The 26517-nt window shown below is 43.9% G+C and overlaps 1 protein-coding gene across 1 annotated transcript in view; it reads right to left on the bottom strand.

Moving 5' to 3' along the window:
• The window catches only part of LOC143785347 (uncharacterized), a 66549-nt gene that overhangs the window by 26636 nt on the left and 13396 nt on the right, over positions 1-26517 (bottom strand). Inside the window, exons 4-8 of the mRNA XM_077274109.1 lie at positions 23600-23902; positions 23110-23214; positions 22631-22984; positions 6484-6795; positions 967-1359 (exon numbers count right to left, since the gene is read on the bottom strand). Coding sequence (XP_077130224.1) covers positions 967-1359; positions 6484-6795; positions 22631-22984; positions 23110-23214; positions 23600-23902 — 1467 coding nt within the window. The remainder of the gene's footprint in view (positions 1-966; positions 1360-6483; positions 6796-22630; positions 22985-23109; positions 23215-23599; positions 23903-26517) is intronic.

The raw sequence follows: 26517 nt of genomic DNA, 5'->3' as shown, positions 1-26517 counted from the left end.
TGGAGGTGGTGGAATGGGCAATGATGGTTGTGGTGGAATGGGCAATGATGGTGGTGGGGGAGGAGGCAATGATGGAGGTGTTGGAATGGGCAATGATGGAGGTGTTGGAGTGGGCAATGATGGAGGTGTTGGAGTGGGCAATGATGGAGGTGTTGGAAAGGACAATGATGGTAGTGGTGAAAAAGACAATGGTGGTGGTGGGGTAGGAGGCAATGATGTAGGTAGTGGAATCGGCAATGATGGGGGTGGTGCGGGAGAAAGCAATGATGGAGGTGGTGGAAAAGGCAATGATAGGGACGGTGGGTGAGAAGGCAATGATGGAGGTGGTGATGAGGACAATGATGGGGGTGGAGGGGAGAATAATGATGGAGGGGGCTGCATTATACCCTATGAGGGGGGGTGCATTATACTTTGAGGAGGGCTACATCATATTCAGGGGGGCTACATCATACTATATGAGGGGGGCTGCATTATGCTCTATGAGGGGGCTACAGTATATTGTATGTGGGGCTGCATTATACTTTATGAGGGTGTTGCATTATACCCTATGAGGGTAGCTACTTTATATTCTATGGGGGGTTACTTTATATTCTATGAGGGAGGCTACATTATATTCTATGAGGGGGCTACTTTATATTCTATGAGGGGGGGCTACCCCAACCCCTGGTACATAAATGTGTACTACCTTATATTATACCCTAATATTAGCATATTTTACAGCACAATTGGTGGTCTTGTATTTATTTCTATGTAGTTACATACTGGGCCCCAAGAATGATTTTCTCTGGTGGGCCCAAGGCGCTCCAGTCCGACGCAGTCTGATAGAGAACTTATATAACTGCATGACTGTAAACTGATGGAGGAAATATAAAGACGAGCGCTGGACTTTATATCTAGAAATAAAATACAGTAATTACACAGAGATGGAGAAAACGTCATATTCCTCCAGAATATATAACCACTCACCATAGACTTGCAGTCTCCCCGTGCTTCTCTCTATGGGTGTCTCCAGGGAGGGGTGCTCCACCAGACATATATATTCTGCCCCCTGATGTGTCCGCAGGTCGGGGGTGATGGTCAGACTGGCTGTACGGCTGTAGGTGTTATCGGCCGCTCTCCTGGACGTTATCCTCTGGTTATCGTCAGTCTCTTCATGTAACTGATGTCCATCACGTCTCTTCCATTTCACAGTGACGGCATCCGGGAAAAACTCTGAGATATTACACTGCAGGACGGCCGGGGAGCCGAGAAGGAGACGCGGGATCTGAATCTCTTCTACATCAGGAGTCCAGCTATAATCTACAGAACGAGACGTGACATCACATACAATATCATCATGTATATAATGCACATGGATTTATTACTATATCTGGAGAACGGAAGAAATGAGTGAGATCAGACAGTAAAATAACCGAGGGGCTCATCGAGACGAGAAAACGTCACCAGAGTCATTATTAGATACATACAGGATATACAGAAGACCGACCAGCCGGAATATTGTATCCTGTGAGGTCCTATATGGTTACTACCCCCCCCTGTATGGTGTATAAGGACAAAGTTATATGGCTGCAGACATCTCAGAGATTCTTATATCACCCTCATATATCTCTCCTCTCACCTGAGTCTCTGATATACAGCTCCAGGATTCTTATATAACCCCCATATATCTCTCCTCTCACCTGAGTCTCTGATATAAAGCTCCAGGATTCTTATATAACCCCCATATATCTCTCCTCTCACCTGAGTCTCTGATATACAGCTCCAGGATTCTTATATAACCCCATATATCTCTCCTCTCACCTGAGTCTCTGATATACAGCTCCAGGATTATTATATAACCCCCATATATCTCTCCTCTCACCTGAGTCTCTGATATACAGCTCCAGGATTCTTATATAACCCCATATATCTCTCCTCTCACCTGAGTCTCTGATATACAGCTTCAGGATTCTTATATAACCCCCATATATCCCTCCTCTCACCTGAGTCTCTGATATACAGCTCCAGGATTCTTATATAACCCCCATATATCTCTCCTCTCACCTGAGTCTCTGATATACAGCTCCAGGATTCTTATATAACCCCCATATATCTCTCCTCTCACCTGAGTCTCTGATATAAAGCTCCAGGATTCTTATATAACCCCCATATATCTCTCCTCTCACCTGAGTCTCTGATATACAGCTCCAGGATTCTTATATAACCCCATATATCTCTCCTCTCACCTGAGTCTCTGATATACAGCTCCAGGATTATTATATAACCCCCATATATCTCTCCTCTCACCTGAGTCTCTGATATACAGCTCCAGGATTCTTATATAACCCCATATATCCCTCCTCTCACCTGAGTCTCTGATATACAGCTCCAGGATTCTTATATAACCCCATATATCTCTCCTTTCACCTGAGTCTCTGATATACAGCTTCAGGATTCTTATATAACCCCCATATATCTCTCCTCTCACCTGAGTCTCTGATATACAGCTCCGGTATTCTTATATAACCCCATATATCTCTCTTCTCACCTGAGTCTCTGATATACAGCTCCAGGATTCTTATATAACCCCCATATATCTCTCCTCTCACCTGAGCCTCTGATATACAGCTCCAGGATTCTTATATAACCCCCATATATCTCTCCTCTCTCCTGAGTCTCTGATATACAGCTCCAGGATTCTTATATAACCCCCATATATCTCTCCTCTCACCTGAGTCTCTGATATACAGCTCCAGGATTCTTATATAACCCCCATATATCTCTCCTCTCTCCTGAGTCTCTGATATACAGCTCCAGGATTCTTATATAACCCCCATATATCTCTCCTCTCACCTGAGTCTCTGATATACAGCTCCAGGATTCTTATATAACCCCCATATATCTCTCCTCTCACCTGAGTCTCTGATATACAGCTCCAGGATTCTTATATAACCCCCATATATCTCTCCTCTCTCCTGAGTCTCTGATATACAGCTCCAGGATTCTTATATAACCCCCATATATCTCTCCTCTCACCTGAGTCTCTGATATACAGCTCCAGGATTCTTATATAACCCCCATATATCTCTCCTCTCACCTGAGTCTCTGATATACAGCTCCAGGATTCTTATATAACCCCATATATCTCTCCTCTCACCTGAGTCTCTGATATACAGCTCCAGGATTCTTATATAACCCCATATATCTCTCATCTCACCTGAGTCTCTGATATACAGCTCCAGGATTCTTATATAACCCCCATATATCTCTCCTCTCACCTGAGTCTCTGATATACAGCTCCAGGATTCTTATATGACCCCCATATATCTCTCCTCTCACCTGAGTCTCTGATATACAGCTCCTGGATTCTTATATAACCCCATATATCTCTCCTGTCACCTGAGTCTCTGATATACAGCTCCAGGATTCTTATATAACCCCCATATATCTCTCCTCTCACCAGAGTCTCTGATATACAGCTCCAGGATTATTATATAACCCCCATATATCTCTCCTCTCACCTGAGTCTCTGATATACAGCTCCAGGATTCTTATATAACCCCCATATATCTCTCCTCTCACCTGAGTCTCTGATATACAGCTCCAGGATTCTTATATAACCCCTATATATCTCTCCTCTCACCTGAGTCTCTGATATACAGCTCCAGGGTTCTTATATAACCCCATATATCTCTCCTCTCACCTGAGTCTCTGATATACAGCTCCAGGATTATTATATAACCCCCATATATCTCTCCTCTCACCTGAGTCTCTGATATACAGCTCCAGGATTCTTATATAACCCCATATATCTCTCCTCTCACCTGAGTCTCTGATATACAGCTCCAGGATTCTTATATAAACCCCATATATCTCTCCTCTCACCTGAGTCTCTGATATACAGCTCCAGGATTCTTATATAACCCCATATATCTCTCCTCTCACCTGAGTCTCTGATATACAGCTCCAGGATTCTTATATAACCTCCATATATCTCTCCTCTCACCTGAGTCTCTGATATACAGCTCCAGGACTCTTATATAACCCCCATATATCTCTCCTCTCACCTGAGTCTCTGATATACAGCTCCAGGATTCTAATATAACCCCCATATATCTCTCCTCTCACCTGAGTCTCTGATATACAGCTCCTGTATTCTTATATAAACCCCATATATCTCTCCTCTCACCTGAGTCTCTGATATACAGCTCCAGGATTCTTATATAACCCCCATATATCTCTCCTCTCACCTGAGTCTCTGATATACAGCTCCAGGATTCTTATATAACCTCCCATATATCTCTCCTCTCACCTGAGTCTCTGATATACAGCTCCAGGATTCTTATATAACCCCCATATATCTCTCCTCTCACCTGAGTCTCTGATATACAGCTCCAGAATTCTAATATAACCCCCATATATCTCTCCTCTCACCTGAGTCTCTGATATACAGCTCCAGGATTCTTATATAACCCCCATATATCTCTCCTCTCACCTGAGTCTCTGATATACAGCTCCAGGATTCTTATATAACCCCCATATATCTCTCCTCTCATCCGAGTCTCTGATATACAGCTCCAGGATTCTTATATAACCCCATATATCCCTCCTCTCACCTGAGTCTCTGATATACAGCTCCAGGATTCTTATATAACCCCCATATATCTCTCCTCTCACCTGAGTCTCTGATATACAGCTCCAGGATTATTATATAACCCCCATATATCTCTCCTCTCACCTGAGTCTCTGATATACAGCTCCAGGATTCTTATATAACCCCCATATATCTCTCCTCTCACCTGAGTCTCTGATATACAGCTCCAGGATTCTTATATAACCCCATATATCTCTCATCTCACCTGAGTCTCTGATATACAGCTCCAGGATTCTTATATAACCCCCATATATCTCTCCTCTCACCTGAGTCTCTGATATACAGCTCCAGGATTATTATATAACCCCCATATATCTCTCCTCTCACCTGAGTCCCTGATATACAGCTCCAGGATTCTTATATAACCCCCATATATCTCTCCTCTCACCTGAGTCTCTGATATACAGCTCCAGGATTCTTATATAACCCCCATATATCTCTCCTCTCACCTGAGTCTCTGATATGCAGCTCCAGGATTCTTATATAACCCCCATATAACTCTCCTCTCACCCGAGTCTCTGATATACAGCTCCAGGATTCTTATATAACCCCCATATATCTCTCCTCTCACCTGAGTCTCTGATATTCAGCTCCAGGATTCTTATATAACCCCCATATATCTCTCCTCTCACCTGAGTCTCTGATATACAGCTCCAGGATTCTTATATAACCCCCATATATCTCTCCTCTCACCTGAGTCTCTGATATACAGCTCCAGAATTCTAATATAACCCCCATATATCTCTCCTCTCACCTGAGTCTCTGATATACAGCTCCAGGATTCTTATATAACCCCATATATCTCTCCTCTCACCTGAGTCCCTGATATACAGCTCCAGGATTCTTATATAACCTCCCATATATCTCTCCTCTCACCTGAGTCTCTGATATACAGCTCCAGGATTCTTATATAACCCCATATATCTCTCCTCTCACCTGAGTCTCTGATATACAGCTCCAGGATTCTTATATAACCCCCATATATCTCTCTTCTCACCTGAGTCTCTGATATACAGCTCCAGTATTCTTATATAACCCCCATATATCTCTCCTCTCACCTGAGTCTCTGATATACAGCTCCAGGATTCTTATATAACCCCATATATCTCTCCTGTCACCTGAGTCTCTGATATACAGCTCCAGGATTCTTATATAACCCCCATATATCTCTCCTCTCACCTGAGTCTCTGATATACAGCTCCAGGATTCTTATATAACCCCCATATATCTCTCTTCTCACCTGAGTCTCTGATATACAGCTCCAGGATTCTTATATAACCCCCATATATCTCTCCTCTCACCTGAGTCTCTGATATACAGCTCCAGGATTCTTATATAACCCCCATATATCTCTCCTCTCACCTGAGTCTCTGATATACAGCTCCAGGATTCTTATATAACCCCCATATATCTCTCCTCTCACCTGAGTCTCTGATATACAGCTCCAGGATTCTTATATAACCCCCATATATCTCTCCTCTCACCTGAGTCTCTGATATACAGCTTCAGGATTCTTATATAACCCCCATATATCTCTCGTCTCACCTGAGTCTCTGATATACAGCTCCAGGATTCTTATATAACCCCCATATATCTCTCCTCTCACCTGAGTCTCTGATATACAGCTCCAGGATTCTTATATAACCCCCATATATCTCTCCTCTCACCTGAGTCTCTGATATACAGCTCCAGGATTCTTATATAACCCCCATATATCTCTCCTCTCACCTGAGTCCCTGATATACAGCTCCAGGATTCTTATATAACCCCCATATATCTCTCCTCTCACCTGAGTCTCTGATATACAGCTCCAGGATTCTTATATAACCCCCATATATCTCTCCTCTCACCTGAGTCTCGGATATTCAGCTCCCGGGATTCTGGTTCCTCCATAGATTCATGTTCCCAGGTCACTCGCACTCTGAATCCTGGATCCTTGTGTTGATCCTCAGGAATAACGATCTCACTGGAGATGCTGTAGGTTCTGTCAGGATTCTCTGATATGGAGTCAGTGGATAATATGACTTTTTGTGTCCTTCCTTCGCCACACGTCCAGACAATCTTGATGCTTTTAGGATAAAATTTCTCCAAGTTGAGTGAATACTTCATCTCTCCGCAGTCAGACAGACTTCTTATTATTGGCTGTGACATCTTGGGCTTTACTGAAAAGTGAAGCAATAAGCAGATATGATAGGAGTTATAGTAATTATTGGATGCAGAATGTAATGTATGCAGGGGTGCATTCGTGCACTATTATTCGTGTACTTTTCTTCAAAGTATTTTTTTCTAAGTATTCAGCAGTTATAACATGGCAGAATATAACAAGCATCTCTCTTCTCTTAATACAGGTAACATATCATTCATTCTCTGAACTGAAATATCCTGCATGTCTATTGCTCCATTCCCTGACAGCAAGCGGCTTGAATGGTATCTGAGTCATTCTATCCTCGGCATTGAATCCTGCATATATCTATATATGTTAGTCATCTTATTATGCATTTGTTTGTGTTTATAGATATTTAACTCACTTCTGCTTGTCCCTATGTAAAGAGATCACATAACTGTTTCAAAGGGGTTTATGATCCATGTAGACCTGGACATTTGTTTATCTGATCACTACATTTATTGTGTCCTGCTGTCTCAACTGAGTTAGATTGATTGGTAACGAGAGAAAAAAAAAGTGAGATCTAAGAGCTAGCCTTCTATAAATGCAGACATAGCTTGGGGATGCATTCATGCAGGGGTGCATTCGTGCACTATTATTTGTGTACTTTTCTTCAAAGTATTTTTTTCTAAGAATTCAGCAGTTATAACATGGCAGACAGACAGGGCAGGAGACAGGTAAGACAATCTAAACCTATTCCCTATTCACTTGAAACAGAACAAATACTCAGCATATGTATCTGTATAATCTATATCCTGGCTGCTGCATTCACTCACAGTCACCGCCTTTGCATAAACTCTTTCCACTCCATCCATATCGGCCCCTCTGTCCTCTCCTCTCCTATGTATAGCACTCATGCTCTGTTCACATTGCTTAACAGCGCAGATCCATTCAGTCCCACCATCCAACACAAGAGACGCTCTCACAAATCATTTAACCATCTGCTCACTCTTTCTATCCTCCTTCTCCTAGTCGCTGGAGACATCTCTCCAAACCCCAGCCCCCCATGTTATAGCCAGTCAAACCTCCCAATTGCTACACCCAGAAACCCCTCTAACCTTATTAATATTACATGCATGCCTTCTGTCTCTTTCAATTGTGCCCTTTGGAATTCTCACTCTGTGTGTAATAAACTCCCTTTCATCCATGACTTCCTCCTTTCTATTTCTCTTAATCTCCTGGCTCTTACTGAAACCTGGATCAAGCAGTCAGACACCACCGCTGCTGCTGCTCTTTCATATGGTGGACTGTTATGACCTGGTGGTTACGGAACAACACAGATATGACCTGGTGGTTAAAAGGCAACATGGGACAAGCTCTGAGGAGGTGGTATCTTTACTGACCGCAGTTCCTAATCCTAACGCCAACACTAGTAATATGTTATGGACCTGGTGGTTAGGAGCACCCGGAATGACCTGATGGTTAAACTAGAAATCACGGACAAGCTCTGGGGAAGTGGGAACTCTACTGACCGCAAACCCTACTCCTATCACACACACTAGAAATAGCCGTGGAGCGTTCCTAACTCTCCCTAGACGCCTCTTCACAGCCTAAGAGCTAACTACCCCTAAAGATAGAAATGGAAGCCTTACCTTGCCTCAGAGAAATTCCCCAAAGGAAAAGGCAGGCCCCCACAAATATTGACGGTGAGTTAAGAGGAAAGTCACAAACACAGGAATGAAACAGGTTTTAGTAAAGGAGGCCCAATCTTCACTAAATAGTCAGAGGATAGAAAAGGGAACTGTGCGGTCAGTACAAAAAAACTACAAAAACCACGCAGAGTGTGCAAAAAGACCTCCACACCGACTCACGGTGTGGAGGTGCAACTCTGCACCCCCAGAGCTTCCAGCTAGAAAGGAAATATCATGATAGCAAGCTGGACTAAAACTTAGCATGTAGTGAGAAATATATTCAGGAAGCAATGAACAACAAATGAACTAGCAGGGACTAAGCTTCTGCTGGAGTAGACAGGTCATCAGAGAAATCCAAGAGAGATCTGAACCAGTACTGAGACATTGACAGCTGGCATGAAGTAACGATCTGAGTGGAGTTAAATAGGGAAGCCAGGAGAGCAATAAACGAGGGCAGCTGGGAAAGCCAACCTCAAGGACCAGCAGTTCCACTCATAGCCACCAGAGGGAGTCCAAGGACAGAACTCACCAAAGTACCATTCATGACCACAGGAGGGAGCCCGAGAACGGAATTCACAACAGTACCCCCCCTTGAGGAGGGGTCACCGAACCCTCACCAGAGCCCCCAGGCCGATCAGGACGAGCCAAATGAAAGGCACGAACTAAATCGGCAGCATGGACATCGGAGGCAACAACCCAGGAATTATCCTCCTGACCATAGCCCTTCCATTTAACCAGGTACTGAAGCTTCCGTCTCGAAACATGAGAATCCAAAATCTTCTCCACCACATACTCCAACTCCCCCTCAACCAACACCGGAGAAGGAGGATCAACGGAAGGAACCATAGGCGCCACATGTCTCCGCAACAACGACCTATGGAACACATTATGGATGGCAAAAGAAGCTGGAAGGACCAAACGAAATGACAGCGACGGCGGTTAGCGAAACGTTGAGCCTTCTCCTGGGACAACGTTAAATTGTCCACTACGTGAGTCCAAATTTGCTGCAACCTGTCCACCACAGAATCCACACCAGGACAGTCAGAAGGCTCAACCTGCCCTGAAGAAAAACGAGGATGAAAACCAGAATTACAAAAAAAAGGCGAAACCAAAGTAGCCGAACTAGCCCGATTATTAAGGGCGAACTCAGCCAATGGCAAGAAGGTCACCCAATCCATCCTGATCAGCAGAAACAAAGCATCTCAGATAGGTTTCCAAGGTCTGATTGGTTCGTTCGGTTTGGCCATTTGTCTGAGGGTGGAAAGCCGAAGAAAAAGACAAATCAATGCCCATCTTAGCACAAAAGGACCGCCAAAACCTAGAAACAAACTGGGAACCTCTGTCCGACACAATGTTCTCCGGAATGCCATGCAAACGAACCACATGCTGAAAAAATAATGGAACCAAATCAGAGGAGGAAGGTAATTTAGGCAAGGGTACCAAATGGACCATCTTAGAAAAGCGATCACAAACCACCCAGATGACAGACATCCTTTGAGAGACAGGAAGATCAGAAATAAAATCCATGGAAATATGCGTCCAGGGCCTCTTCGGGACCGGCAAAGGCAAAAGTAACCCACTGGCACGAGAACAGCAAGGTTTGGCCCGAGCACAAGTCCCACAGGACTGCACAAAAGAACGCACATCCCGTGACAAGGAAGGCCACCAAAAGGACCTAGCCACCAAATCTCTGGTACCAAAAATCCCAGGATGACCAGCCAACACCGAACAATGAACCTCAGAAATAACTCTACTAGTCCATCTATCAGGGACAAACAGTTTCTCCGCTGGACAACGGTCAGGTCTATCAGCCTGAAACTCCTGCAGCGCCCGCCGCAAATCAGGGGAGATGGCAGACAGAATCACCCCCTCTTTGAGAATACCAGCCGGCTCAGGGACTCCCGGAAAATCAGGCACAAAACTCCTAGAAAGGGAATCAGCCTTCACATTCTTAGAACCCGGAAGGTATGAGACCACAAAATCGAAACGGGAGAAAAACAGCGACCATCGAGCCTGTCTAGGATTCAACCGCTTGGCAGACTCGAGATAAGTCAGATTCTTGTGATCCGTCAAGACCACCACGCGATGTTTGGCTCCCTCAAGCCAATGTTGCCACTCCTCGAATGCCCACTTCATAGCCAACAACTCCCGACTGCCAACATCATAATTACGCTCAGCAGGCAAAAACTTTCTAGAAAAGAAAGCACAAGGCTTCATTACAGAGCCATCAGAACTTCTTTGAGACAAAACAGCCCCTGCTCCAATCTCAGAAGCATCAACCTCGACCTGAAAAGGGATCGAAACATCTGGCTGACGCAACACAGGGGCCGAAGAAAAACGACGTTTCAGCTCCTGAAAAGCCTCAACGGCCGCAGAGGACCAATTCACCACATCAGCACCTTTTTGGTCAAATCAGTCAAAGGCTTAACCACACTAGAAAAATTAGCGATGAAGCGACGATAAAAATTAGCAAAGCCCAGGAATTTCTGAAGACTCTTCACAGATGTAGGTTGAGTCCAATCATAAATGGCCTGAACTTTAACAGGGTCCATCTCGATAGTAGAAGGGGAAAAAATGAAGCCCAAAAAGGAAACCTTCTGAACTACGAAGAGACATTTAGACCCCTTCACAAACAAGGAATTAGCACGAAGGACCTGGAATACTATCCTGACCTGCTTCACATGAGACTCCCAATCATCCGAAAAGACTAAAATATCATCCAAATATACAATCATGAATCTATCCAGATACTTTCGGAAGATGTCGTGCATAAAGGACTGAAACACAGATTGAGCATTAGAAAGCCCGAATGGCATCACCAGGTACTCAAAATGGCCCTCGAGCGTATTAAATGCTGTTTTCCATTCATCGCCCTGTTTAATACACACAAGATATACGCCCCTCGAAGGTCAATCTTGGTGAACCAACTAGCCCCCTTAATCCGAGCAAACAAATCAGACAGTAGAGGCAAAGGGTACTGAAATTTGACCGTGATTTTATTGAGAAGGCGGTAATCTATACAGGGTCTCAGAGAACCATCCTTCTTGGCCACAAAAAAGAACCCTGTTCCCAACGGTGACGAAGACGGGCGAATATGCCCTTTCTCCAAGGACTCCTTTATATAACTCCGCATAGCGGCATGTTCTGGCACAGATAAATTGAAAAGTCGGCCCTTAGGGAACTTACTACCAGGAATCAAATTAATAGCACAATCACTATCCCTATGAGGAGGTAGGGCACTGGATTTGGGCTCATCAAATACATCCCGGTAATCCGACAAAAATTCAGGGACTTCAGGAGTGGAAGAAGAAATTGACATCAAAGGAACATCACCATGTACCCCTTGACAACCCCAACTAGACACAGACATTGATTTCCAATCCAATACTGGATTATGAACCTGTAGCCATGGCAAACCCAACACGACAACATCATGCAAATTATGCAACACCAAAAAGCGAATATCTTCCTGATGTGCAGGAGCCATGCACATGGTCAACTGAGTCCAGTACTGAGGTTTATTCTTGGCCAATGGCGTAGCATCAATTCCCCTTAATGGAATAGGATACTGCAAAGGCTCCAAGGAAAAACCACAGCGCCTGGCAAACTTCAAGTCCATCAAGTTCAGGGCAGCGCCTGAATCCACAAATGCCGCAACAGAGTAGGACGACAAAGAGCAAATCAGAGTAACAGACAAGAGAAATTTAGGCTGTACAGTACTAATGGTGACAGACCTAGCGAACCGCTTAGTGCGCTTAGGACAATCAGAGATAGCATGAGTGGAGTCACCACAGAAAAAACACAGCCCATTCTGACGTCTGTATTCTTGCCGTTCAGTTCTGGTCAAAGTCCTATCACATTGCATAAGTTCAGGCCTCTGCTCAGAGGACACCGCCAAATGGTGCACAACTTTACGCTCGCGCAAACGCCGATCAATCTGAATGGCCAAGGACATTGACTCATTCAGACCAGCAGGCGTGGGGAACCCCACCATAACATCCTTAGGGGCTTCAGAAAGACCCTTTCTGAAAATTGCTGCCAGGGCACACTCATTCCATTGAGTAAGCACAGACCACTTTCTAAACTTCTGGCAATATACCTCCGCTTCATCCTGACCCTGGCACAGAGCCAGCAAGATTTTCTCTGCCTGATCCACTGAATTTGGTTCATCATATAGCAATCCAAGCGCCAGAAAAAACGCATCTACATTAAGCAATGCAGGATCTCCTGGCGCAAGGGAGAATGCCCAGTCTTGAGGGTCGCCACGCAACAAAGAAATAATAATCTTTACTTGCTGAATGGGGTCACCAGAGGTGCGGGGTTTCAGAGCAAGAAACAGTCTACAATTATTTTTGAAATTCAGAAACTTAGATCTATCCCCAGAAAACAAATCAGGAATTGGAATTCTAGGCTCTAACATCGGATTCTGAACTACATAATTTTGAATACTTTGTACCCTTGCAGTGAGTTGATCCACACAAGAGGACAGACCTTGAATATCCATCTCTACACCTGAATCCTGAACCACCCAGAGGTTAAGGGGAAAAGAAAGACAAAACACGCTGCAAAGAAAAAAAAATTGACTCAGAACTTCTCTTATCCCTCTTCTGAGATGCATTAACACTTTGCGGGCCAGCTGTACTGTTATGGACCTGGTGGTTAGGAGCACCCGGAATGACCTGATGGTTAAACTAGAAATCACGGACAAGCTCTGGGGAAGTGGGAACTCTACTGACCGCAAACCCTACTCCTATCACACACACTAGAAATAGCCGTGGAGCGTTCTTAACTCTCCCTAGACGCCTCTTCACAGCCTAAGAGCTAACTACCCCTAAAGATAGAAATGGAAGCCTTACCTTGCCTCAGAGAAATTCCCCAAAGGAAAAGGCAGCCCCCCACAAATATTGACGGTGAGTTAAGAGGAAAGTCAAAAACACAGGAACGAAACAGGTTTTAGCAAAGGAGGCCCAATCTTCACTAAATAGTCAGAGGATAGAAAAGGGAACTGTGCGGTCAGTACAAAAAAACTACAAAAACCACGCAGAGTGTGCAAAAAGACCTCTTCATCAGAGAAATCCAAGAGAGATCTGAACCAGTACTGAGACATTGACAGCTGGCATGAAGTAACGATCTGAGTGGAGTTAAATAGGGAAGCCAGGAGAGCAATAAACGAGGGCAGTTGGGAAAGCCAACCTCAAGGACCAGCAGTTCCACTCATAGCCACCAGAGGGAGTCCAAGGACAGAACTCACCAAAGTACCATTCATGACCACAGGAGGGAGCCCGAGAACGGAATTCACAACAGTAATAGCCGTGGGATGTTCCTGACTCTCCCTAGACACCTCGTCACAGCCTAAGAACGAACTACCCCTAAAGATGGAAAATAGAAAGCTATCTTGCCTCAGAGAAAACCCCCAAAAGGAAAGATAGCCCCCCACAAATATTGACTGTGAGAGGAGAGGGAAATGAAGTACACAGAAATCACATTTTAGCAAAGGAGGCCAATACTAATCTAGATAGACAGAATAGAAAAGGATACTGTGCGGTCAGTATTGAAAACTAAAAATCCACGCAGAGTTTACAAAAATGAGCTCCACACCGACTCACGGTGTGGAGGGGCAAATCTGCTTCCCCAAAGCTTCCAGCTAGCCTGAATATATTAATGACAAGCTGGACAAAAATAAACATAACATGAGCTAAGCAATAAAGTCCACAGCAAATGGACAACCAAAAAACAAGCAAGAACTTATCTTTTGCTGAAATGGACAGGCCATATGAGAAATCCAAGGAGAGATCAAAATCCAACCTAGAACATTGACAGCTGGCATGAACTGGCATGAAGCCCAGAGCCAGGTTAAATAGAAATTCCAGGCAAGACGATTAGTGAAGGCAGCTGCTACAGCAACCTCAAGGAGCAGCAGTTCCACTCGAAACCACCAGAGGGAGCCCAAGGGCAGAACTCACAAAAGTACCATTCACAACCACAGGAGGGAGCCCAAGAACGGAATTCACAACAGTGGACTACACTTTTCTCATACCCCAAGATCAGACAACAGAGCAGGTGTAGGCGTTGGTCTGCTCCTTTCACCCAAATGTACCTTCCAGGTTATCCCCCAAGTACCCTCACTTGTATTCCCTTCCTTTGAGGTCCATGCTGTCAGACTCTATGTCCCCTTCTCCATGCGAGTGGCGGTGGTGTATCGTCCTCCCGGCCCCTCTCATAAATTCCTGGATCACTTTGCCACCTGGCTTCCACACTTTCTTTCCTGTGACATCCCCACCCTTATCATGGATGATTTCAACATCCCCATTGCTTCTCCCCTCTCCCCATCTGCTTCTCACCTTTTATCTCTAACCTCCTCTTTCAGCCTCTCGCAGGATACTAACTCTCCAACGCATGAAGATGGAGACTCCCTTGACTTGGTCTTCTCCCACCTTTGCTCAGTGGATGATTTCACAAACTCCCCTCTCCCGCTCTCTGACCATAACCTTCTTTCATTCTCTATCAAGAACTGCCATCCCGCTCAGGTCAACCCCACTTTCCACACTTATAGAAACATACAGGCCATTAACACCCAGAAACTTATGAAGAACTTGCAGTCCTCATTGGCCCCAATCTTCTCCATCTCATGTCCTGATTCTGCCCTGAAGCATTACAATGAAACCCTGCAAAGTGCCCTGGATGAAGCTGCACCTCCTATACATTGAAGAAGAGACCCAAACAACCTTCTATGGATTACCAGGGAGTATTAAAGCAAATAACTTTTATTTAGAATATATAATTCATTCAACATACACAGGAGTAACAACATATAATAAAAAATACATCATTAAAACTACATCATATTAAAACCAAACACAGGACAAAAAATAGATGCATAAAATATGCCGGCCAAGGTATAAAAATATATTATATGTAGTCCCTTATCCTCACTGCTCAGATATAAAGAAAAAATCCTTAAATGGATTGGTCTGCAGGCGTCACGTTGCATTTGCAGAGCCCCTGATGTACCCAAACAGTACAAACCCCCCACAAGTGACCCCATATTGGAAACTAGACCTCCCAAGGAACTTATCTAGATGTGTTGTGAGAACTTTGAACCCCCAAGTGTTTCACTACAGTTTATAACGCAGAGCCGTGAAAATAAAACATCTTTTTTTTCCCACAAAAATGATTTTTAGCCCCCCAAATTTTTATTTTCCTAAGGATAACAAGAGAGCTTGGACCCCAGAAGTTGTTGTTCAATTTGTCCCGAGTACGCTGATAACACATATGTTGGGGTAAACCCCTTTTTGGGCGCACGGGAGAGCTCGGAAGGGAAGGAGCACTGTTTTACTTTTTCAACGCAGAATTGGCTGGAATTGAGATTGGACGCCATGTCGCGCTTGGAGAGCCCCTGATGTGCCTGGACAGTGGAAACTCCCCAATTCTACCTGAAACCCTAACCCAAACACACCCCTAACCCTAATCCCAACGGTAACCCTAACCACACCCCTAGCCCTGACACACCCATAATTGTAATCCCAACCCTAATCCAAACGTAAATGTAATCCAAACCCTAACCCTAACTTTAGCCCCAACCTTAACTTTAGCCCCAACCCTAACTTTAGCCCCAACCCTAACTTTACCTCCAACCCTAGCCCTAACCCTACCCCTACCCCTAAACGTGACTGAAATACGTGGCACTGAAATACGTGGCACTGAAATACGTGGCACTGAAATACGTGGCACTGAAATACGTGGCACTGAAATACGTGGCACTTAAATACGTGGCACTGAAATATGTGATACGTGGCACTTAAATACGTGGCACTGAAACACGTGGCACTGAAACACGTGGCACTGAAATACGTGATACGTGGCACTGAAATACGTGGCACTGAAATACGTGGCACTGAAATACGTGGCACTGAAATATGTGATACGTGGCACTTAAATACGTGGCACTGAAATACGTGGCACTGAAATACGTGGCACTGAAATACGTGGCACTGAAATACGTGGCACTGAAATATGTGATACGTGGCACTTAAATACGTGGCACTGAAACACGTGGCACTGAAACACGTGGCACTGAAATACGTGATACCTGGCACTGAAATACGTGGCACTGAAATACGTGGCACTGAAATACGTGGCACTGAAATATGTGATACGTGGCACTTAAATACGTGGCACTGAAATACGTGGCACTGAAATACGTGGCACTGAAATACGTGGCACTGAAATACGTGGCACTGAAATACGTGGCACTGAAATATGTGATACGTGGCACTTAAATACGTGGCACTGAAACACGTGGCACTGAAATACGTGATACATGGCACTGAAATACGTGGCACTGAAATACGTGGCACTGAAATACGTGGCACTGAAATACGTGGCACTGAAACACGTGCAACTGAAATACGTGGTACTAAAATATGTGGCACTGAAATACGTGATACGTGGCACTGAAATACGTGGCACTGAAACACGTGGCACTGAAATATGTGATACGTTGCCCTGAAATACATGGCACTGAAATACATGGCACTGAAATACGTGGCACTGAAATACGTGGCACTGAAATACGTGGCACTGAAATACGTGGCACTGAAATACGTGGCACTATGACTGTCAGAAAATGTTCATTAAACGGTTAGGGGTGAGGTTAGGGGTAGAGTTAGGGTTAGGGTTTGGATCCCTTTATCACAATGATGGTGGTGGGTGGCTTTTCAGTGTGTTTTCTGTTTTTTTTCTATATAAACGCATGCGTTTTTAACGCAAACAAACGCATGTGCTTAAAAACGCAAGAAAATACTGCAGGTTGTATTTCTGAAAATTAACGCATGCAGAAAAAAACCGCATGCGTTTGAAAACGCGACCAAACGTGTACAAAAAAAACGCATGCGTTTTCAATGTTAAATATAGGGAAAAAACGCATGCGTTTTTTGTGCAAAAAACGCTGCAGACAAAAACGCAAGTGTGAAACCAGCGACGCTTTTTATAGCAAAAAAGTTTTTGCGTCTCCACATTTTGAGAGCTATAATTTTTCCACATTTTGCTCCACAGAGTCATGTGAGGTCTTGTTTTTTGCGGGACGAGTTGACGTTTTTATTGGTAACATTTTCGGACACGTGACCGTTTTTGATCGCTTTTTATTCCGATTTTTGTGAGGCAGAATGACCAAAAACCAGCAATTCCTGAATTTCTTTTGGGAGAGGCGTTTATACCGTTCCGCGTTTGGTAAAATTGATAAAGCAGTTTTATTCTTCGGGTCAGTACGATTACAGCGATATCTCATTTATATCATTTTTTTATGTTTTGGCGCTTTTATACGATAAAAACTATTTTATAGAAAAAATAATTATTTTGGTATCGCTTTATTCTCAGGACTATAACTTTTTTATTTTTTTGCTGATGATGCTGTGTGGCGGCTTGTTTTTTGCAGGACAAGATGACGTTTTCAGTGGTACCATGCTTATTTATATATGTCTTTTTGATCGCGTGTTATTCCACTTTTTGTTCGGCGGTATGGTAATAAAGCGTTGTTTTTTGCCTCGTTTTTTTTTTTTTTTTCTTACGGTGTTTACTGAAGGGGTTAACTAGTGGGGCAGTTTTATAGGTGGGGTCGTTACGGACGCGGCGATACTAAACATGTGTACTTTTATTGTTTTTTTTTTTATTTAGATAAAGAAATGTATTTATGGGAATAATATTTTTTTTTTTTTTTTCATTATTTTGGAATATTTTTTTTAATTTTTTTTTACACATTTGGAAATTTTTTTTTTTACTTTTTTACTTTGCCCCAGGGGGGGACAATACAGATCGGTGATCTGTCAGTTTGCATAGCACTCTGACAGATCACCGATCTGCGAGAGGTGCAGGCTGCTTCACAGTGCCTGCTCTGAGCAGGCGTCTGTGAAGCCACCTCCCTCCCTGCAGGACCCGGATCCGCGGCCATCTTGGATCCGGGTCTGGAGCAGGCAGGGAGGGAGGTAAGACCCTCGCAGCAACGCGATCACATCGCGTTGCTGCGGGGGGCTCAGGGAAGCCCGCAGGGAGCCCCCTCCCTGCGCGATGCTTCCCTGCACCGCCGGCACATCGCGATCATGTTTGATCGCGGTGTGCCGGGGGTTAATGTGCCGGGAGCGGTCCGTGACCGCTCCTGGCACATAGTGCCGGATGTCAGCTGCGATATGCAGCCGACACCCAGCCGCGCTCCCCCCGTGAGCGCGGCCGATCGGCTATGACGTACTATCCCGTCGGCGGTCATGGGGGCCCACCCCACCTCGACGGGATAGTACGTCGGATGTCAGGAAGGGGTTAATACTCCCTGGTAATCCATAGAAGGTTGTTTGGGTCTCTTCTTCCACTAGGTGGCGGTGTTCACCAATTTACACAGTACACCAAGAATTAATTATTTTTGTATTGGGAATAATATATATGAGGTATATTCTCTATATTTGTGGTATTGCTGTGTTCTAACCTCCTATACATAGAACAACTCGGCACAGACGGCGACAACCGTGGCACACGCTGCAAACACGTTTCCTGCAGTGGTGCTCCAGGTGCGCTGAACGTCTGTGGAGAAAATCTAATCTACCCGAAGATTTCATCCATTATAAGTTCATGCTAAAAACATACAACTCTGCCCTTCACTTCTCCAAACAAACCTATTTCAACACCCTCATCACCTCGCTGTCCAATAACCCTAAACGTCTCTTCAACACTTTCCAGTCCCAACTCATCCCAAGAGAGCAGGCCCCAACCACAGATCTCCACGCTGACGATCTGGCCAATTATTTCAAAGAAAAAATTGACCACATTCGACAGGAAATCATCTCCCAATCTCTTCATACCATGCACTGTCCTACCTCCCCCACTGCATCTAGTTCACTCTCTGACTTTGAACCAGTTACAGAAGAAGAAGTAAGCAGGCTCCTTGCATCTTCTCGCCCGACCACTTGCACCAGTGACCCCATTCCATCACATCTCCTCCAGTCCCTTTCCCCGGCTGTCACCTCTCACCTAACAAAAATATTCAACCTTTCCCTCATTTCCGGTATTTTTCCCTCCTCATTTAAGCATGCCATCATACATCCATTACTTAAAAAACCCTCCCTCGACCAAAATTATGCCGCAAATTATAGACCTGTCTCTAATCTTCCCTTCATCTCTAAACTCCTCGAACGCCTGGTCCACTCCCGTCTTACCCGCTATCTCTCAGATAACTCTCTTCTCGACCCTCTTCAATCTGGCTTCCGCTCTTTACACTCTACTGAAACTGCCCTCACTAAAGTCTCTAATGACCTACTAACAGCTAAATCTAATGGTCACTACTCCATGCTAATTCTCTTGGATCTCTCCACAGCATTCGACACTGTGGATCATCAGCTCCTCCTCACTATGCTCCGCTCCATCGGCATCAAGGACACCGTTCTCTCTTGGTTCTCCTCCTATCTCTCTGGCCGCTCCTTCACTGTATGTTTTGCTGGTTCCTCCTCCTCTCCCCTTCCCCTTACTGTTGGGGTTCCTCAAGGATCAGTCCTAGGCCCCCTCCTCTTCTCTTTGTATACTGCCCCTATTAAACAAACAATCAGTAGATTTGGGTTCCAGTACCATCTCTATGCTGACGACACCCAATTATACACCTCTTCTCCTGCTTTCACACCGACCTTCTTAGAAAACACCAGTGATTGTCTTACCGCTGTCTCTAACATCATATCCTCCCTCTATCTGAAACTGAACCTGTCAAAAACTGAACTCCTCGTGTTCTCTCCCTCTACTAACCTACCTTTGCCTGACATTGCCATCTCCGTGTGCGGTTCCACCATTACTCCAAAGCCACATGCCCGCTACCTTGGGGTCATCCTTGATTCCGAGCTTTTATTCACCCCCACATCCGATCACTGGCTCGCTCTTCTTATCTGCATCTCAAAAACATTTCTAGAATTCGCCCTTTTCTTACTTTCGACTCTGCAAAAACTCTTACTGTCTCACTTATTCATTCTCGTCTGGACTGTTGTAACTCTCTACTAATTGGCCTCCCTCTTACCAAACTCTCCCCGCTCCAATCTGTCCTGAATGCTGCTGCCAGAATCATATTCCTCACCAACCGTTACACCGATGCCTCTACCTTGTGCCAGTCATTACACTGGCTACCCATCCACTCCAGAATCCAGTACAAAACTACTACCCTCATCCACAAAGCACTCCATGGCTGAGCACCACCCTACATCTCCTCTCTGGTCTCAGTCTACCACCCTACCCGTGCCCTTCGCTCCACTAATGACCTCAGGTTAGCATCCTCAATAATCAGAACCTCCCACTCCCGTCTCCAAGACTTTACACGTGCTGCGCCGATTCTTTGGAATGCACTACCCAGGTTAATACGATTAATCCCCAATCCCCACAGTTTTAAGCGTGCCCTAAAAACGCATTTGTTCAGACTGGCCTACCGCCTCAACGCATTAACCTAACTATCTCTGTGTGTCCTAATAAAGAAAAACAAACAAACACACAATCAGGTTCCTCGCATCATGTTCTCATACACTTCATGCAGTTAATAGCCTCTGTGTCTGTACTGCTACATACTTAGGCTGTTAACTGGTTCATGCAGCTTTCCAGGAACACCCGAGCCTTACACTATGGCTGGTCCAAATAACTAAAGCAATTGTTACCATCCACCTCTCGTGTCTCCCCTTTTCCTCATAGGCTGTAAGCTTGCGAGCAGCAGGGCCCTCATTCCTACTGGTGTCTATTTTGAACTGTGATTTCTGTTATGCTGTAATGTCTATTGTCTGTACAAGTCCCCTCTATAAGTTGTAAAGCGCTGTGGAATATGTTGGCGCTATATAAATAAAAATTATTATTATTATTATATTATTCTCCAAGTTGAGTAAATAATTCATCTTTCCGCTGTCAGACAGACTTCTTTTTACTGGCTGTGATATCTTGGGCTTTACTGAAAAGTGAAGCAATAAGTAGATATGATATGAGTTATAGTAATTATTGGACGCAGAATGTATTACAGACGCAGCAATCAGAGAACACCGAGACATTTATAAAGTCTTCTGTACAGTCCAGTTGATTTTATATCAGACTTCTTACATCACGTGGTGTTCTTGTCCCGGTCTTTGATGTGGGCTCAGGAATTCATCCTGCATCTTCCACAGCAGATAATGGCTGTGTGATACCGCCATCATCTGCCTCTAACGGCCATAGGTGGAGCCGAGTTCATCTTGTTGCCCCTCCCATGTGAAACGCCAGTCAATCTCTGATAGCGATATTTACCGCCTCCAGCCAGGAAAAGCGCCACTCCGTACACCCATCAGAGTGCCAATGGGTTGCTAATACAGCCCTGGACCTACTGAAGTCCCCCATGCCTGTCATTATGGTATGGTGTTCAAGACTAGCCTGTGTTTTATAGGAGACCATGATTCTTAACTATACTGCAAAACTGTAAAAATTAAAAAAGGTTTCAAAATATGAAAAAAAAGTGTTTTTTAATCACCTCCCATTTCCCCCATTAAAATAGAATAAAAAAGCATACACGTATTTGGTATCATTGCGTCCATAAAAGTCCAGTCTATCAAAACATAAATGAAGCCAATCAGTTAATGAATGTTGTAAAGAAAAAAAAAAGAATTAAAACAGAATCAGAATTAGTTTTTTGGTCACCTCAAAATCTTAAAAAAGTCTAAAATGTGGCATCTTCCCTAAAATGGTATCAATAAATTGTTAACTCGCAAAAAAACAAGCCTGAACACAGCTCCATCGCCTAAAAAATGAAAATGTGACGGATGTTAGAAAATGGCAACACAAGAAAAAGCGTTTTATTATTTACTAGTTTTTTTCACTATTTAAATAAAAGGAAACACAAAATAAACTTAGCAAATTTGGTATCGCTGAAATTGTACTGACCTAAGGAATCATAGTCCCAGGAGCTCATTTTTAGAGCACAATGAAGATCGCAAAAACAAAACCCCAAAAAGAGTTGTGTAATTGCGGTTGTTTTTTACAATTTGCATTTGGTGTTTATTTTCCCATTTTTTAGTAAATAGAATGTTAAGATGAAAGGTGCCATCAAAAGTCAACTCCTCCCACAAAAAAAGCCTTCATACAGCAATGTGGAGTGAAAAATAAAAAAAAAGTTAGGTCTCTTGGCAGAAAAAAGAAAAATACCAATAATGTAATGTAATATAAGTCATATCTCACCATAAATCATCTCACGGGAAAACGTCCTCTTGCCCTTGCGTTTACCGGAGACCCCTCTACAGATGAAGGCCACGCCTTTATGTCTCTCCATATGGGGTATGAAGCTCAGTGATGATGAATATTGACGTCCCACCACTTTTGATTTGATCACATAGGATTTATCTAGTAAACTCTCCTCTTCTTCTGAATGTTCTCTCATCTGAGACGTCTGGATCTCATGCTCCTGTCTAGCTCTTCTTATCAGCCAGGTCACATACAGGTCCTCGGGGGCGTTATCCACTGTGCAGCACAGGGCGGCCTCCTCTCCATCAATCAGCTTAGGAGGTCCCACAATATCACACATTATGAGTGGTGCTGTCAGAAAAGCATAAAATGATGAAATTTTACAGCAAAATAACATAAATCATCAGTACGGATTTATATTTTACATGGCTTGGACATGGACTTATCTGAACGTTATCCTAATGTCACTACATTACCTTTTTCCCTCGGTTTTAGTTTCCACCACAGAACACCAGCGATGATAATTATCAGTATAACCACAGGAACAAAACAGACAGCCATGATCCAGGCCGAGCTTCTGTCTGCAGAAATGAAAGAAGAAACAGAAACTGTAGGGAGAAAGATTCTACAGAGTCACCATCACCTGATCCTGGCTTGTGGCCGCTCTCATCTCTTTACAGTTCTGTCTCTAGGTTTAAGATGAGAAATGGATGACACCTAACAAGGAATTTATACTGTAGACCCCACTTTAGCTGAGGCTCTTTCTGACCTGGTGATTTTACAAGGCAGATTAATTACAGAAATATCTGCCCCTATAGACACTACTAAAGTAAGGAAACCTGCCTTGCATATAATGAGGGGACTCGTTAGAGAACAGTGGTACCTTCATACAGCTGACTGGCATGAGTCAGGGAGTCAGATAAGCAAATGTAAAATGCCAGGGGACCCCTTTAATAATAATATTACCTTTATACACCAGACGGAAGTCTTCTTGGAGCGGTTCCTGGAGAGACTTATGATGGACTCTACATGAGAAGATCCGCTCTCGGTCCTCCTCAGTGGGTGTGATGGTCACAGTGCTGTTCACACTGTAGGTTCTGTTCGGGTTTCTCCACGGATCACCAAGAAAAATGTTATCCTCAAGCTGTTTTCCATCTCTGATCCATTTAATATCAATGTCCGGAGGGAAGAATCCAGTGGCGGAGCAGCGCAGGACACTCTTTGCATTCAGTACAACCGTCTTATCTGTGATTGTTACCTGTGGAGGAGCTGATAACAAGTGATTACAGTCACCATCAGTGATGTGACCGGGTTATTAAAGAGAATAGTTCCCTGCTCTCCCAAAGGCTACAGGGAAAATAAAACTTCATTTTCTCCCTGCAGCCGCTGCTCCAGTAAGCTGATGGAACTCAATTTACATTTTATTTACCTGCAGATTACCCTTATATCTGAGTGTAAAAATGTTTTCTGGAGGTGACAAGTTCTCTTCAAGACAGTGCAGGGTCAGTAATGGGTATCGAGTAAACTAAGTCATGTGACAAGCTATCGGGGTCATCAAATAGTTATAACTGGCAAGTCTGAGGAAACTGCAGGGAGTTTAAATAGGGTGTGGCCTTGCTAAATTCTCACAGCAGGGAGCTCAAACACCTGCTGCTTAGGCTACTTTCACACTAGCGTTTTTTGCAATCCAAGTCTATATAAACAGGGATCACCACAGCGTCTGGTATCCTTAGCAATGTGGCGTCACTGTGTTGACGCCCATGAGACGCCGGAGCATGCGCTCTGGAGCTGGGAGCTAACTGTAATGGCCGCGGCCGGAAGCTCCATGCGGGGGGTATACTAGCAACACAGCTGATCAAGGTAACCTGCGATTATATCTTCTTATACTTAAGTAGCAGACCCTGCATCTACACGATACCCCTGACGAAGCCACCGCTTGGTGGCGACACGCGTTGGGTTCTCGTGTAGCCCGCACTGGGACTCTGCTTAGCGGTATATTGCACGTGAATATTTTAGGCTACTATATTATTGGTAACTCTAAGGGTATCGACAAACTTGTGGTTTCTGTTCTTTTTGAATCTCTGGATGTATGTAGTTCCCAGCATCTATGCATCATATTCTTTGGTGTATTATATCTATAGGTGGCATTTTTTATTATTTTTTGTTTGCCATATCATACATCTATACTATCTCCCTTTATGAGGGGGTCAGACCCTGTTGATCCATCTATATATACTCTCTTTTTTCTGCTGCTTATAGAGCCTTTTTGGGAAAGGTGATATATTATGGTCTGTGCAAACTAGTTATTTATGATGTATGACTATGCTGTCTATATGGGAATGACCACATTGAAATAGCCTCTTCATGTTCATATTTATTTATTTCTTTATACCCATATATGTGTATATACTAAGAGTTCGGTGCGGGCTACTTGCCCTATTGTGGGCTTGCAAACATGGCAATGTTATGCCTTTTTAAATGTTTTTAAAAGTATTTGTGGTTTGCTACTTGTATTGTTGTTTTGAATAAAGCTGTGTTTTTTTGTATTATTCAATGTGGTGATCCCTGTTTATATAGACTTGGTCTGTTCTCTTGTTTAAATATCAGTGATTTTTTCAGGTCTAAGTGTGATCCCACTATCCGTGGTGCCCCCTTACAAATTATTTAGTTTTTTGCAATCCGTCGCAATGCGTCGTTTTGCAGAAAAACCGCATCCTGCAAAAGTGCTTGCAGGATGCGTTTTTTCCCCATAGACTAACATTAAGCGACGCATTGCGACGGATTGCCACACGTTGCATCCGTCGTGCGACGGATGCGTCGTGTTGTGGCGGACCGTCGGCACAAAAAAACGCTACATGTAACTTTTTTTGTGCCGACGGACCGCCATTTCTGACCGCCCATGCGCGGCCGGAACTCCGCCCCCACCTCCCCGCACTTCACAATGGGGCAGCGGATGCGCGGAAAAACAGCATCCGCTGCACCCGTTGTGCGGCGCACCAAACGCTAGCGTCGGTACGTCGGCCCGACGCACTGCGACGGGCCGAGTACGACGCTAGTGTGAAAGTAGCCTTACCTCCACTAGCTTGACGGCACCACAAGTCTCAGCCACACCTGTATCTTTGGCTGGATCTCGCTTGTGTTTTGCATATTGCTGTTGGCAGTGCAAGAGTAGCACTGCCTGATGGAAGAGGCAGAGTTTCAACGGATCCCACTGATTCTAAGATTGTTTTTTGCGACATATTGTACTTCATGATAGTATTACAATTTGTTCTATTAACATGTGTTTATTTGTGAATATATTGGAAATTTGGCAAAATTTTCGCAATTTTCAAACTTTTATGTCACACAAAACCATTAATAAATAACATTATCCACATGTCTACTTTACATCTGTCTCATTTTTAAACATATTTTTTTTGTTAGGAAGCTAGAAAGTTAAAAGTTGACCAGCAATTTCTCATTTTTTAAACAAAATTTACAAAACCAAATTTTCAGGGACTACCTCACATTTGAAGTGACTTTGGGGGACGCATGTGACAGAAAATACCCAAAAGTGACACAATTCTAAAAACTGCACCCCTCAAAACTATATTCAAGAGGTTTATTAACCCTTCAGGTGCTTCACTGGAACTAAAGCAATGTGGTAGGAAAAAATGAATATTTAACTTTTTTTTCACAAAAAATTATAATTTAACCTCAAATGTATAATTTTCACAAGGGTAGCAGGAGATAATGGACCCTAAAATGTGTTGTATAATATCTCCTGAGTACGCCAATACCCCATATGTGGGGAAAAACTATTATTTGGGCGCACAACATGGCTCAGAAGGGAAGGAGCTTTTTGAACGCAAAAATGGCTGGAATCGAGAGCTGATGCCGTGTCA

Source organism: Ranitomeya variabilis, chromosome 7 (assembly GCF_051348905.1).
Source record: "Ranitomeya variabilis isolate aRanVar5 chromosome 7, aRanVar5.hap1, whole genome shotgun sequence".
NCBI classification, from domain to species: Eukaryota; Metazoa; Chordata; class Amphibia; order Anura; family Dendrobatidae; genus Ranitomeya; species Ranitomeya variabilis.
Note: the sequence above shows the minus strand (reverse complement) of the source record. Positions and strands in the feature narration are given on the sequence as shown.